Here is a 13,787-nt window from a genome sequence, read left to right as displayed (position 1 = left end):
GCTCAGGGACTATATAGAACCAGGAATTCCTTGCAGGAGAAGCCAGATAGAGTTAATTCTCTAGCATGTCCTTATAATTATTAGTCATATTAGTCATTAACTAAAGCTAGCAAAGGAACAAATCTTTGCTTGTACTTGTTTTAAATTCTGAATCTTATAAAAGGTTTTAGTCCATCCTGTCCATTTGTGTTCATCTGAATGGCTCACTCTTTACATTCCTGGCTGCACTTAATCTCTGTCTGGACTTTCAGTATTTCTAAAACATAATGCAAGATCTGCCTCGAGACAGACTTTTTGCTGATGCAGAGGTTTACTAAACAACTTCTGGAATGCCATTGGAGATAGCAAAACTGACCTTTAAGGAGGAGCATGTGTCAAACTCTGAGACAAAATTGCCCTTTCTCCTTCAATATATGAGTGCAACAGTTGAGATCTGGTCACATTGTACTTTAGACTATTTCCCATAGAAGCTACTAGGCAAAAAGCTCTGAGGTGTTGGCAAGAAAGATGCCAGGTAAAAGATACAGAAATCTGCTACACCCTTTTCTTCCTAGAATTGTAATAAAAGCCTGTCTTCCAATATTAAATGAAAAACGTATCCACATGGATGTGTGGACCAAGTAATTTATGTCAATTTCTGAATTTGGCTTCATCTATCTATTGACTCTAGAAATATTGCAGATGATGTGCAGGAGAGATTACCCCCAACACTGATACTGCAATTTGTTTGTAGAAGAATCCTTCTTTTCTTCTTGTTTTAAATACAAAGCTTTTAAAATCCAAATGCTTATCCTTCTAGCATTGGCAACATACAACTAAAAAATTAGTGCTGATGAAAAGCCTTCCAACTTTTGTGCTTTTATATGCAGTGCCCAGAAAATTCTTTACCAGTTTCTGCAACGTTTAAAGAAAACTATATACAAAAGGACAAATGAACTATGAAAAGCAGACAACTGAAAGGGCATGTATTACAGGAAAAGAGCCTTCTGAATGCTCTTCAATATGCTCGTCAATGTTTTATCTTTAATGATGGTTCTCCTGCACTTCAAAGCATGCTACACTGAGCACACTGAAATTTGATGTTGTTACCAGATAAGGCTTGCTGAAATTTGGCTCTGGGTTCTGAAACGTAGTTACTAATGTTTTTTTCCAAAGATTCCAACAGTTCAGACTGTGACAAACCACGGGCAGATGAAGACAACAGAGAAAGTGAAAGATGAGAGGGAGAGTAAGAACGTGTGCCCCTCTGTGCAGAAATGAGTGAATGCTGGAGCCTCAGCACAGTGGAGTCCCTACAGCCAGAACAGCTACATCTGACAGCACTGGCTTGGATAGTGACCAATATTTCTTCACATAAAGCAGCATCACACACTGGCAACCATAGCAGAACAGCAGTAAACACTGGTATTTCTGTCATTCACATGAAAAGAATGAAATATTCTAATGAGGTATGTATCTCTGGTGTTTCCCTTCCTTGTGCCTCCCTACCTTCTTGAAAAGCAGCTTGAAAAGCTGCCCAAATCTTTTGCAAATTAACCAGCCTAGGCAGGTGTCCAAACTGGTAAAACATACCATGCCAACAAAACGTGCCAGCAAATTGTATTTTTCTCTTCAGATGCTTCCACCACTTCTCAATATCATTTAAAAATATAACTACCGCATAACTTGAATAGCAGGCAGCTATTTCTGACTCATTTATTTTTATACCTTTTTTTAACCCATATATTTTTCTGGAGGCATTGAAAACCAAGATTTGATCAGTTATTTCACCTACAGCCTTAAGAGACTGAAAATATCTCAAAGGAAGAATTAAGTAAGTTACAGGACTCTGTTTATATTTCCTATTTGTGCTGGAACAGGTAATGGTACTCATTACGTACTGTATGTAGATTTCTACACAGAAATGAAGTACCATGCTAGTAAGGATGAATGTCACACAAATACCATTCAGGAATACATTTTTCTTGGTACACTGTGAAAATTTATTATAAACAATACTTTAGAGTAACAACATTTTCAGACACTAAGCTGCTTGACTAGTATGAAAGTGAAAGTGCAACTTCTGCACCAACAGAACAGACATTCAAATAATAGAGTGTGCAGGTGAAACTTACTTTGCATGTAATGTTGCCTTGAGCAGTAACACACAGGTATTATTAGGAAAAAGCACAATTTCATATGGACAGAGATCAGAGCCCCAAAATTATTTTAAGGCTGAAATCAGGCCTCAAAACTGAAATTTACTACCATCCAAACTAAACAATTCTATGATTCTATTAAAGACTGTACATCTACGGATGTGGGAGAATAACTTCTAATCATTTGCTATTGTCTCATTTTGTGATTATAATCAGGTATGGTCCCCAAGTAATAAATCTTGAAGTCTGCAGAAACAGCTGTGTTTTCAAAAAAAAAAATTACCAATAACAGAAAGATAATAGCAAAATCTAGGCAGATTGTGCAAGAATTTGTAGAGCACATGCACATACAAAAACATTCTCCAGACATTCTGTATACTTTTTTCTACATGGTGGGTCATGGGTTTAATGCAATTAAAAATTCTCTTGAGGGGTCTCAACATAAGAAAAACTTCACCCATTCTTTTCACACACATTGAAAAATCTTTGTTGGCATAAAACCTACATACAAAATCAGCAGTTACCTCATCACAAAACCCCTCTTCATTATGCTAATGTTTCAATCATAAGAAAAACACCCTGATGTGTGAAATAGTGACATCTCAGTGAGACAGGACAAAGTACAGCGAACTGCAGATCTTTGATCTGGCTGAAAGTGCTCTGCATTCTGATGAGAATTTTTGCTGGGATCCTAGGAGATGAAAGGATTTTTTTAAAGCCTGACAGTTAACAGAAGGGGGGAGGTATTCAGAAGAGAACAAAAAGAGGAGCACTGAAAGCAGATGACATCATGCCTCAAACTGGCCTTTGCCATCTTACTGACATGTTCCACAATAGCACTTTCCACACAGCTATTCCTGAGCTCAAGATCCTCTGTGGAGACAGTATGGCTGGAGATCCTATGCTTTAAAAGGACAGAAAATAGAAATAGGTCTAAATATAACACATATATTTTATTTTGGGATCCTAAATGCCTTATGGTAATGGTCCAGAATACTACTTTTTGAAACTACGTTCTGCCTCATATTATAGATGGAAAGTCTCCAGCCTACAAAGCTAACAATTAAAGACTGTTACTCCCATCTCCAGGAAAATCCCATGCTGCAAGCATGGAAATACCATTATTTCCCTCTGAATCTTCCCACAGGCCCTTTGCCTTTTGTACCGGGAACATCTTCCAACCTTATAGGGGCCTTGGAACTGATTAGCTTTCCCCTCAGGTTCCCAGAGGCTCCAAACACTAGGGAGAGGTACCAAATTTCCCTCTTTATACTCTACAAGCAGCTAAGAGTAAAACCACAGGACTTTGGGAGCATTCTGATTATGTTCAGTCAAATGCACACACAGTCAACTTACCATGTACAGGCCATGTACACAACAGTTGTTTGCAATAGACTTCTGTACCTCAGAAGAGATAAAATGTAAAAAACAGACACAAAATCAGTTTTTCTCTGATACTGCTTTTCTCCTGTTCAGAAGTTTCCTCCACTAAAATAAAAGAAAAATTGTACTTGGAATTTTCTCATTAAGTCAGAAAAGGAGAGATTTCCTGTCAAAGCTTCTTTGCTTTTTAACTATTCCTCCCTACACCCCTCATTTATGTTTCATGGTGTGGCCATTTACATGGGACATTTTTGTGTGTCAAACATCCTCACAGCTGCAAAGACCTATCTTTATAAAAATGCCATTCATTTTACTTCCAGCCTAAGTGCAAACTGTAAAGACCAACTAAAGTGTCATGCAAATACCTATACCTCCTATACCCTAAAGCTAGAATGCATATTTTCACTTGACAGAGAAAATGCTGTTATAATTAGGATTTTTACATGCTGTTTCACTACCTGAATACACCTCCATTTTGAGAATAGTTTGGAATGAAGTCTCCTTGAAAACAGATACTTATACCGCCAAAAGACAGCATTTTGCAACACCAAAACAAAGCACAATCACAGGGACACAAAGAAGAAAAATTTCAGCCAGAGCATGTCCGACAAGCCATGTGACACATCAATACTTTTCTAGTCTCCCCATATGGATGACTAAAATCTGTATCAATGGCACATTATTATATTTGATATGCACACAGCTGTACTCTCACCAGCCATAGTGGAATTCTATCTTAGGAAAACTGTAAATAACCATGATTGCTTTTGAACTGTAACTCCCTCTACTAGAAGGTGTTCTTAAGGATAGAAATCCTGTGTTATAACCCAAGGTACTAACCAAGCACACATTAAGACTAAGAAGGTTATTTACTTGTTAGAGATTCCCATAATATTCTCTCCCTATTACAATGGATCATTTTTTATGCTCCTAAGTTTTTGTGACTCTTTCTGAACTCCTTTTCTCAAGAAGAAAGAATCTGTAAGATACATTACAAACACCTTACTGTCTGGATTTTATTTGTGCGATTTTGAGACTTAGCAATTAAAACCACCCCACTTTCCGTTGTATGTTAGGGAAGTCAAAGGTCTCTTGAAATCCCTGACCCTAGAGGGCCTGACTCCATCAGAGAGAAAGTAAGGACATGTGGCATAATACAACACATTCAAGAATGCTACTAAAAGGTGCTAGAGGGCTCTCATTAAACTGGCTTTACCTTCTTCTGTTTTTATCTCTGCTGTTGCAAGATGAAAAACTGACTTCTGTCTACAGATTCTGATAAGACCAGTCAAATCTTGATTAAAAGGAATTATAATGCCACTAACCTGCCCTCTGTGAGTGAGTCTTCTTCCTACTTTTATTTTTAACCTATAGGGTATTGCTAGTATTGACCCATTTCAATTGTTTCCATATTGAAGTTCCGAGGTTCAGATACCATCCCAGTAGTAACACAGAATCAGTCTAATGCAGTCACATACTTAAAACAGTGCATACACTAAAACCAGCTATCCAGAAAACAGAAAACACCTTAACTAAAAAAACCCAATCACTATTTATAAATAACAACCTGGCATTATTGAGAACATAAATGTTCTCTCATGCACTTTGACAGGATGTGCAACTTTTTCCATCAAAAAACTTAGTTCTCAAAATGTGTGTGCAACTGTTTTAAAATTTATTCTAGTGATCAGCAATAATTGCTACTCCCTCAAAGTCAATATTGAGAGGTATTGATTTGAAGTAAACAAGCATTCAACCTGACACTACCAGAAAACATGTACACTTCAATCAACACAAAAATAGTAGGCAAAAGATGTAACAACCCATGCATAGAGTGAACTACACAGCTCTACTGGGAAACATACAAGTACTAAGGGGACAATATATTTCGTCAACCCTTGACTTGACTTGACAGTATGCCCATTTTCATTCTTCTGTGTTCTAAGGAAAAAAGCTTCCTTGAGTCCTACACCTAAACATCCAAATATCATGTAGCCAATTCAGATAAATAATGATTCAGAGAACAAAAAAAAAGTATTGAAAAGAAAAACAGTGAACAAACATGACTACTTATATTTTCAGCATCTCTAACATAAACCAAAGCTGCAGGTTGCATTTGCTGCTTGCTCAGTATCTCAGATTAACACGCTTGACAGGAGACAATGCCAGAGCTCCACAGAAGGGCAGCCATAACCACGCAGAAGTTGGCAAGAAAGCCCTTGGCTGTGAATTGTAAGAGAAGTTTGCAAGAGAGAAATCAAAAGCCAAGGAGCTGGAAAGGGTCAGTCTTCAAAGGACAAGACTTCATGGTATTTACTCTTACAGCTCAAAGTTTGTGTTGAGGGGAAATGATGCTTACTTGTAAAGGTAGTATTCGGCCTGATCCACTTCTTCTCGTGAAGAAATGTTGTCCACAAACTGATTAAAAAATAAGAAATACAAGCTTAAAAAAGGAGCACTCACATGAAACATATTAGAAGAAAATAACAAAAAACAAAATACACTTGTTTGGCACATTTGCCTACCTGACAGTACTGGAATTCTTCATATCTCTGCTCACTCCTAATTCTGGTTTCTTCTAGACTGCTAAAACTCAAATCTTTTGAAACTGAGAACTCCCTTCTTTAATTCTGAGAAACTTTATGCTTGAAAAAAAAGCTTTTAAAGAATAAAGTATGCTTTATACTTTAATCTTGAAAGCCATCTGAGGATTAAACACCTATAGCTCAGCACCCTGCATTTCTGCTGTTCCTTTAAATCTCTGCTCTTTAAACATACTCTTTATTTAAGCATATACTCAGTTCCTCACATTTTTGCCACAATTTTGATAGAGTTTTGACATGACACATTGCTTTCTCAAAAAAATAATATTTTACTTATAGTTTGCCTGTTGTGCCTACTCATAGTATATATTGTGAAGCACAGGGACAGCAAACTTTTGTATTTCACTACACTTATAAACAATGGTAAGAAAAAAAATCCCCCTGCTGTACTGCACAATCGTCCTCTCATTTACAATCCTGTCTTCTTAGAGAACTCCCAGTGCTATCAATTACTTCAATACAAGCCAAGTTTTCAACCAGATTTATCTTATGGTAACAGTGAATCCTGTTTTCCTGTACATTTTACTAACATAAATATAAAGGTGCTGGAACACTAGAGCACCTTAATAATATAATACCTTTAGTTCAGAATAAACAAATATGTTCTCAAGGCCAGTACTTCTCTTTACCCTAAGCCTAATCTAAAAATAATTCAGCTGACTGGTATTTGGTCTCCCATTCCTTCATTCTCTTTGCATGCTGTATGCACAAGATCTCATCTTCTGAGCATGGCAATAGCATGCCTGTGTACTTTACCTACATTCCAGAAAATATGAATCTGATGTTAGCTTCAGGTATTGGAAAGTGGGGCTGTTTGACAATCTGAAAATGTCATTTCTCCAGGGAGGTGAGCCCAAAGCAGGAAAGGATTAAATCCGATTCATAAAAAGCAGAGGAATACCTACTTCCCTCGTGGACACTATCTCAGAAGCAATGGTCAAGAATGCTTGATCTGTGTAAATGCTTGCTCCTGTAACTGAAGAAATCGTTCCGTGACTCCTCAGTTAGTGGTGCAAATTATCCTAATTAGTGGTATTACTGAGATAACTCAGCTTCTCTGCGTAATTTTGAAGACTGAAATCAGTTTGTTGTTTTGGCTTTTAAACAAACAACTTATTTACTCTCCTTCTTCATTACAATCATTTATTTACACAGGGAATTTAAAAAAACGTATCTCTGCTTTTCCTCCCCTTTTCCAGATTAACCTATCCAGAGGACGAAACTGGTTACTCTTCCCAGTAAAAATAATGGCTTTGCTTAACCCATGTCAGCATTTGCTCTGCCTCAGTCTGCTGCGGTGGAAGAAAGCTATAAAAGCAAAATATGTCCACCTGCACCTCACTCTAAAGGAAGCCTGGAACTGGAAGAAGACAGACAGTGCAGTGTACTAATTCAATTCATTCCCTTAGCAGCCTGGGCTCTTATGCACTGCCTGAGGAGGTTTTAAAGCTCTCATAAAGAAACCACAGGAAGGCAGGAAACACATATTACAGAAATACACAACCCAATAACATCGAGGCCCAATTTTACTGAGGAAAAAAATCTGTTTTGAAGACCCTATGATCTGCGTACTAACTAATGAGTACCAAGTATCGATAAAACAGCTTTATACAGCAATTTAATAGTATAACAAGACATTTATGATCCTGGAACTACTAACAGAAGAGGTATCATTTATCACCTCTCAGCTCACTTCACTACACAAGCATTCCACAGTACTTGTACCAGTTTAAGATTGGGATTTATTTCCTTACCCGGGCTACTGTCAAAGAGCTGACAGGCAGTTTTCTTTCATAGGTTCTGTCCATTAAGTGGGCTAAGTCAGCTGGAGAAAGCAGAAAAAGTATGTGTTTAATCAAAAGGCATAACAGGAAAATCTGCAAAGTCATCATATAACCTAGAATACAATCTATGTCCATGAAATCAAATTCCATGTTCTTAACACTTCCATTTTAAAACGGTATGGAAATAGTACTTTCAAATATTGTTAACACTTTAACAGAAAATAATGCACGAGAAAATTCTCAACACGATGATCCTAACTTTCTAGAAAAAAAAAGGGTAAAAGAACCTACTCTAAATTGGTATAACTAATATAAGTCACCTAAAACAAAAAATTAGCAGGTGTCCTTAAAATTCCCACATGCTTTCAAGCCTAGCATATGCTGGACAGTGCTTTAGGCATGGATTTTTATTTTACTGTAAAACAATGAGACACAGAAACATGTAGTACCACACTGATAAACCTTACAGTCACCAAGAGCAATCCAAAGAAATCCTGTCAATCAAATGGGGCACTGCGACAGTAACTAAGTAGCTTTATAGCATTCTGCTTCAGCAGTCATATAACAGTATTCATCTGACCATGCAGGAACTTAACTTCTGACTGTCAAACAGGCAGCCAGCCATTGCATTTAATGAATTAATTGGAAGCTAAATTAATTTAATTTGGAGTTTTAGCTTTGTACTGTTCCTGGAAAATAAAGGTTATTCAGAAAGAGTAAGCTGCTCAACATATGCCTAATGTCATCTGTTTGACCATGAACTGACAATATCAAATCTATAAGCTTCAGAGACTTCAATCATGCTCTTTCTTGCTATTCTCCTCCATCTTGAGGACCAGAAATCTAACACATTCCCTCTGCAACATTTGGAACCTGCTTCCTCCTTTACAACTGTTATTCAGTGTGTCACTCCTTTGCGCTTCTCAGTAAAGCCCACTGGCAATCCTTGGCCACTGATCAGCTGGTTCGTTTTACAATTATTTTCTGAAAAGGTCAATCTGCTTCCACACCTCTCATGTGTGAGAGAAGCAGAAATCGCAGCACTACATCAGAACAGACTAACCCTTCTACTCTTGCAAAATTGTCAGGGGCATAGCACTGCATCAGTAACATACTCTGTCTCTGAGAGACGCTGTCCACAAAACCAGTGATATCCCTATTTATTACTTTTAAAACACCTGTACCACAGTGAACACTGGAGGGTACAGTTTTAACAGAACGAATGACATTCATTATAGGTAATCTGTCAAATTACAGCACATGGATGCACTTTTCAGTAAAATGACAGAGCCATGACTTGGAATAAAACAACTGACTCCTAGTCTGTACAACGCTGTTGTCTGCCACATAGCAGTATTCCTTGTTTACTTAACAGCTTTTCTCCTGAAGAGTTCTTCAAAACACAAAATGAGCATTTATCTTCTGGCTGAGGAAAGGCAAACTTACCATGACCATGAAAGCAAAGAGAAATTTGTGACAAAGTTAGTAAGGCCAGTATCAGCTTCTACAAAAGACAGCACCAAGACGCTAAAGTGATCTGGGCTATCAAGGCCATGCTACACAAGATATCCACTAAAAAAAAAAAAGAAATTTGTTTAATGGTAAAGAAATTTATATGGGAATATCCTTACAGGAAGTGTCTGTAAGTGCCTTTGACCCATGTCTCCAGAAGTCACAAAGGTCATGATGAAGCACATGGGTAAAGGCACAGGGAGCATTCCCAGTAGTGCTAGAACTTAGAGAGAAGGGATGCTGTGACCAACTCAGCTTATCCAGGTCAAAGCACCAGGTACTTCCTTGCCTAAAAGAAGTCAACTGTCATTCACCATTCTTAATCTCCATTTTGAGACAGCAGGAAAGAAATGTTTAGCTCAAAATCTGTTATCTTTGATGATACAGAAATGTGGACCTGAGACGAGAGTTCATTTATCTATTCCAGAACTCTTTTTGTTATGCATACCCTCCCAAAGCTAGAAGGTGATCCCTATGACCACTCTGGGCCACACTCAAGCCCTGAGCTGAGCATTTCTTTTGTCTAGGTGCTCATGAAGATGAAGAGCCTGCTATAGAAAACTCTGACTACTTTAGCAGAATATAAACCAAATTAATACAATGCCATGAATACAAGATCACAACACTGTTTGCCATTATACAACAGCATCCTCTGAGAGATTTCACATATAGAATTTTAATGGCTGACCTTTACTGCTGCCTACAAAGCTGAAACTCTCCATCAGATTTACAGTATGGAAAGCACTTACCTATGAACTCCATATAAACATTAAACACTTATCTATCATCTCCAGTGTAAGAGTTGCAACAAATGGGCTGATTAAATCTAAAACAATAGCCGACAAATTAAGATAATGGAAAATTTAGCTCTGTTTTCAGACAAGTTGCAGTTTCTGCAGTAGTATTATTACAGGAATTAATTGCAATGAGTAATTATTTCCTAGCTTGTTTTCTCTGAGGAACATCTAAAACCAGACTTTTTTCCTCAAATTCATAATTTGAAATAATTCAGCCACCTTTTGTAAATCAAGTTTGCTCCTTAAGTTGCTATTCAATAATCAAGACTGAAGTTTCTTCTTAAATCATCCTGACAGCAGTACTAGAAGGCAAGCATGTGAATGTCCAAGTCTCCTAGCATTGCTGACAATAAAACCTGAGTGCTTACACTGTCTATAAACCAAGCCAATATTTTAATGGCCAAATCAGAATCCTATGCACATTTTAACAGACACATACTGCAAATGCTTTTGTCTGGCTCATCAAAAAAACCACTAGTCTATACAAGCTCTCATATATGCATCCTAAAAGTACATTTCTACAAGATTAACTCCATAAATTTAGTTTCTCTAAAAATATATTACTGCATGTTCAAGAATTAATGAAATTAATGAAACAAACCATAAATGTAAGATTAGGTCACTTAATTTCAGGCCATGACTTCATAAAGGTCTCTATAACACTGGTATATGAGACATCATGTTCACTTTTATTTTCATTTGTCCATTGAAACTTAGTATCTTGTTGCCTGCAACAGGGTGGTTCAGGACAATGACTCAGAAAATACTGATCCTCACATTCCAAGTCAGTGGTTATGACTTCCAATACTAGTTTGGTGGCCTAGGAAATCATCATAGTTTCAGTTTGATTCACAGTGTGTACCTACCCACAGAATGTAGCCAAATCAAAAAGCAGCACATTATCAATATGGAAAACATCTGGTCACCATGTAAGGTCACTTCTATTCCACTTATGCCCTTGTATTCTTAGAAGTGGTTCACTCAAGACAGTGGTCTGGTCCAGAGGTGGGAAATTATGATAAAACTGAGATGCAAAGTTTACCTGTCCTGGGAGTGATGGACAGAGCTAATACCTTAACTCACAGGCTAACACTGGTGCTATAAAGAAAGCCTTGTTTGATTTTAAAGACTCAACTAAAATATAAAGGCCAAGGCAAGTATTTTGCCTTACAAATTTATTTGTTCCACATTTGTCTTTATTTCCACATAACTGGAAAGAACAACAGCTTTGTACTGAACAAGGCTTTGAAAGGAAATTATTCATGTCTTTAAGGGCAGCACCGCCACCTGGTGTTGCAGATGAGCCAATTTAGGTCCTGTGAATCTTTCTAACAAAAAAATGAAATTTCCTACCTCACCTGCATTCTGCCATCCCCTGGGATTCTAATTTCCTTTGTACTTCATTTATATTAAATGGAATCCAAATTACTTCTAGGCAGCCATCTTCCTACCAACAAGCAATTTTCAAATTCCAAATTAACACATTTTCAATTCCTATCTTCTTGAACAAAAGCATTTTGGTACACAAAATACAGTCTTGCTCTTTCCCATACATTTTTCAATCGCAAAGTTTGCGAAACTCATTCATACCTGGATTCTAAACTGAGGTTACAGTGAATACAATAAAGCATGTCTTACATGGACACAGTAAATGAGTCCGTCTGGGATAGCACATCACTACAGCAGAGAAATGGAACTGACTTGAAATAAAAAAATACTTCTTTTGCCCTTAAAAGTATCTTCACAACATAGTTTTGCGTAACAACAGTTCTAAAACAACGTCTGAAACACAGAAATAAAAGAGCATTTCCTCAACACAAGGAACTCACTCTAGCTATAATCACCAGTTAGTACAGACAAGACTCTATGTACAACCAGACAATTGACAGCTACAGAGCAGACGTCTGCAGGGCTGTCTCCTCTCTGAAAATGCTAATACAGCTGACACCGCGCTAACTTGTTTTCTCTTTTCTGCGAACACAAAATGAAAATGCAAAGCAGCTCTTTGAAAATCATGGAATAGACATCTGCTCTGGCTCAAGACCATCAGCAGAGGAGCAGCAAGAACTGTGCCTGCCAAAGAGACACAGAAGGTCTTGCCAGGCCTGGAGAAAGCCAAACATGGACTGTACCAGCACCAGCACAATGGTTTTTTTCTACAGTGGATTTCTATCGGCTATGACACTTGCCAAAATAAGAACTCATTTTCGCCTGGAGGTGTGACTAGTTCAAATGCATCGCAGGGCACAAATCTGTGGCTCCAGCCCAAAATACATGGCATGAGCAGTCCTATTGACAGCAAAGTGCTACAAGGTATTAACAGTCTCCGCAGGATCCAAGCTACATACATAAGGACCCGCTGGCTGTTTCTCATCCATGTAGAGCCTAATTCCCACCTAAATGCTCATAGGCAAATAACGGAAACAAATTAGTGCATAAAAACCAGACATTATTTTGTCTGTCCTCCTGCCTGACAAAAGCCCCTGAATTTCAGCTGATGATTCTACTTACGGTGTCATAAACTGTGTTGCAAATGACAACCACAGTTCAGGGGCCCAGTAATGAAAACAGACTATATATTATGGAGTCTCCAAATGTATGGTACAAAACAAAACAAAAAAAAAAAAATCCATCTTTAGCATGGAAAAATGCTTTACATGATGCTTTGTCTTTAACGTCACCAAAAAGACAGTAGAATGTCATTTCAAGTATAATCTAGACAAATAATTTAGCTATAAAATTTGCACAGCAGATCTCAGTACCATGTGTAGATACAGTTTAACATATAACTTCTTGAAAATAAGAAGTTGAGCTTCATTCCCCCCTCTTCCTAAAAGAAAATAATTTATAATTCAAGAAGAAATTGCAAAACCCTGAAGAAAATTTCCTCTTTAAAAAATGTCTTTAAATATGATTGTCCGGTAATACTTCTAGAATAGCTTTTTTTTCACACTGCAGTACTGTTAAAACAATGTCAATGAAGACATCAGTCAGAGACAGTCACACACTTTGGATTTTGTGAAAGAAAAAAAATAGCTAGTAGAAACTGAACATTAAGTAAACAGGCAAATTCTAACTTGTTTCTGTACTACGGCTTTGAATACATATGACAAATTTTTAAGACGTTGAGTGCTTTTTGATATAGAAGCTCAGAAGCATATTGTTTCATACCCTTTTTTATTTTGAAGGTCTTACAGATGGCAAGGTAACCAAAAATGAGCTCAGGCTGCAATTAATTTGACAAAGTGGAGACAAGAAACCAACTTTTCTCACCCAGGCTATGCTCCTCTTTTTTCCTCTTTTCCCATTTTGAGCTATCCACATAGGCTGAAGAAAGAAGAGATCTTCGACCTAACGAAGAGAGAAAACACTATGTAAGCTGGGTTGCTTACACAGCTCTACACAAACATTTTATTAGGTACCACCTTCTTTTGTCATATTTGCTAAGTGGACTGCATTAACTGTCTTTATGTCAGTAACTACTAATCTAACAATTCAGATTCTTTATATGTGAATCAACTATTACATTGTAATATTTAAAACTGAAAAGCTTTCCCCAAGAGTCTTTTT

At 37.4% G+C, this 13,787-nt stretch overlaps 1 protein-coding gene across 3 annotated transcripts in view; it reads right to left on the bottom strand.

Annotated features, from left to right (window-relative positions):
• MRPS27 (mitochondrial ribosomal protein S27) overlaps positions 1-13,787 on the bottom strand; it is a 42,441-nt gene that overhangs the window by 26,667 nt on the left and 1,987 nt on the right. Inside the window, exons 2-5 of one of the 3 annotated variants that reach the window (XM_026794302.2) lie at positions 13,491-13,568; positions 7,879-7,949; positions 5,881-5,939; positions 3,495-3,542 (exon numbers count right to left, since the gene is read on the bottom strand). In XM_026794302.2, the coding sequence (XP_026650103.1) occupies positions 3,495-3,542; positions 5,881-5,939; positions 7,879-7,949; positions 13,491-13,568 (256 nt within the window). The remainder of the gene's footprint in view (positions 1-3,494; positions 3,543-5,880; positions 5,940-7,878; positions 7,950-13,490; positions 13,569-13,787) is intronic. The other 2 variants (XM_026794303.2, XM_005488284.4) reach the window with 2 other exon arrangements.

This window comes from Zonotrichia albicollis, chromosome Z, assembly GCF_047830755.1.
Source record: "Zonotrichia albicollis isolate bZonAlb1 chromosome Z, bZonAlb1.hap1, whole genome shotgun sequence".
Taxonomy (NCBI): Eukaryota; Metazoa; Chordata; class Aves; order Passeriformes; family Passerellidae; genus Zonotrichia; species Zonotrichia albicollis.
This window is presented reverse-complemented; position numbering and strand designations above follow the sequence as displayed.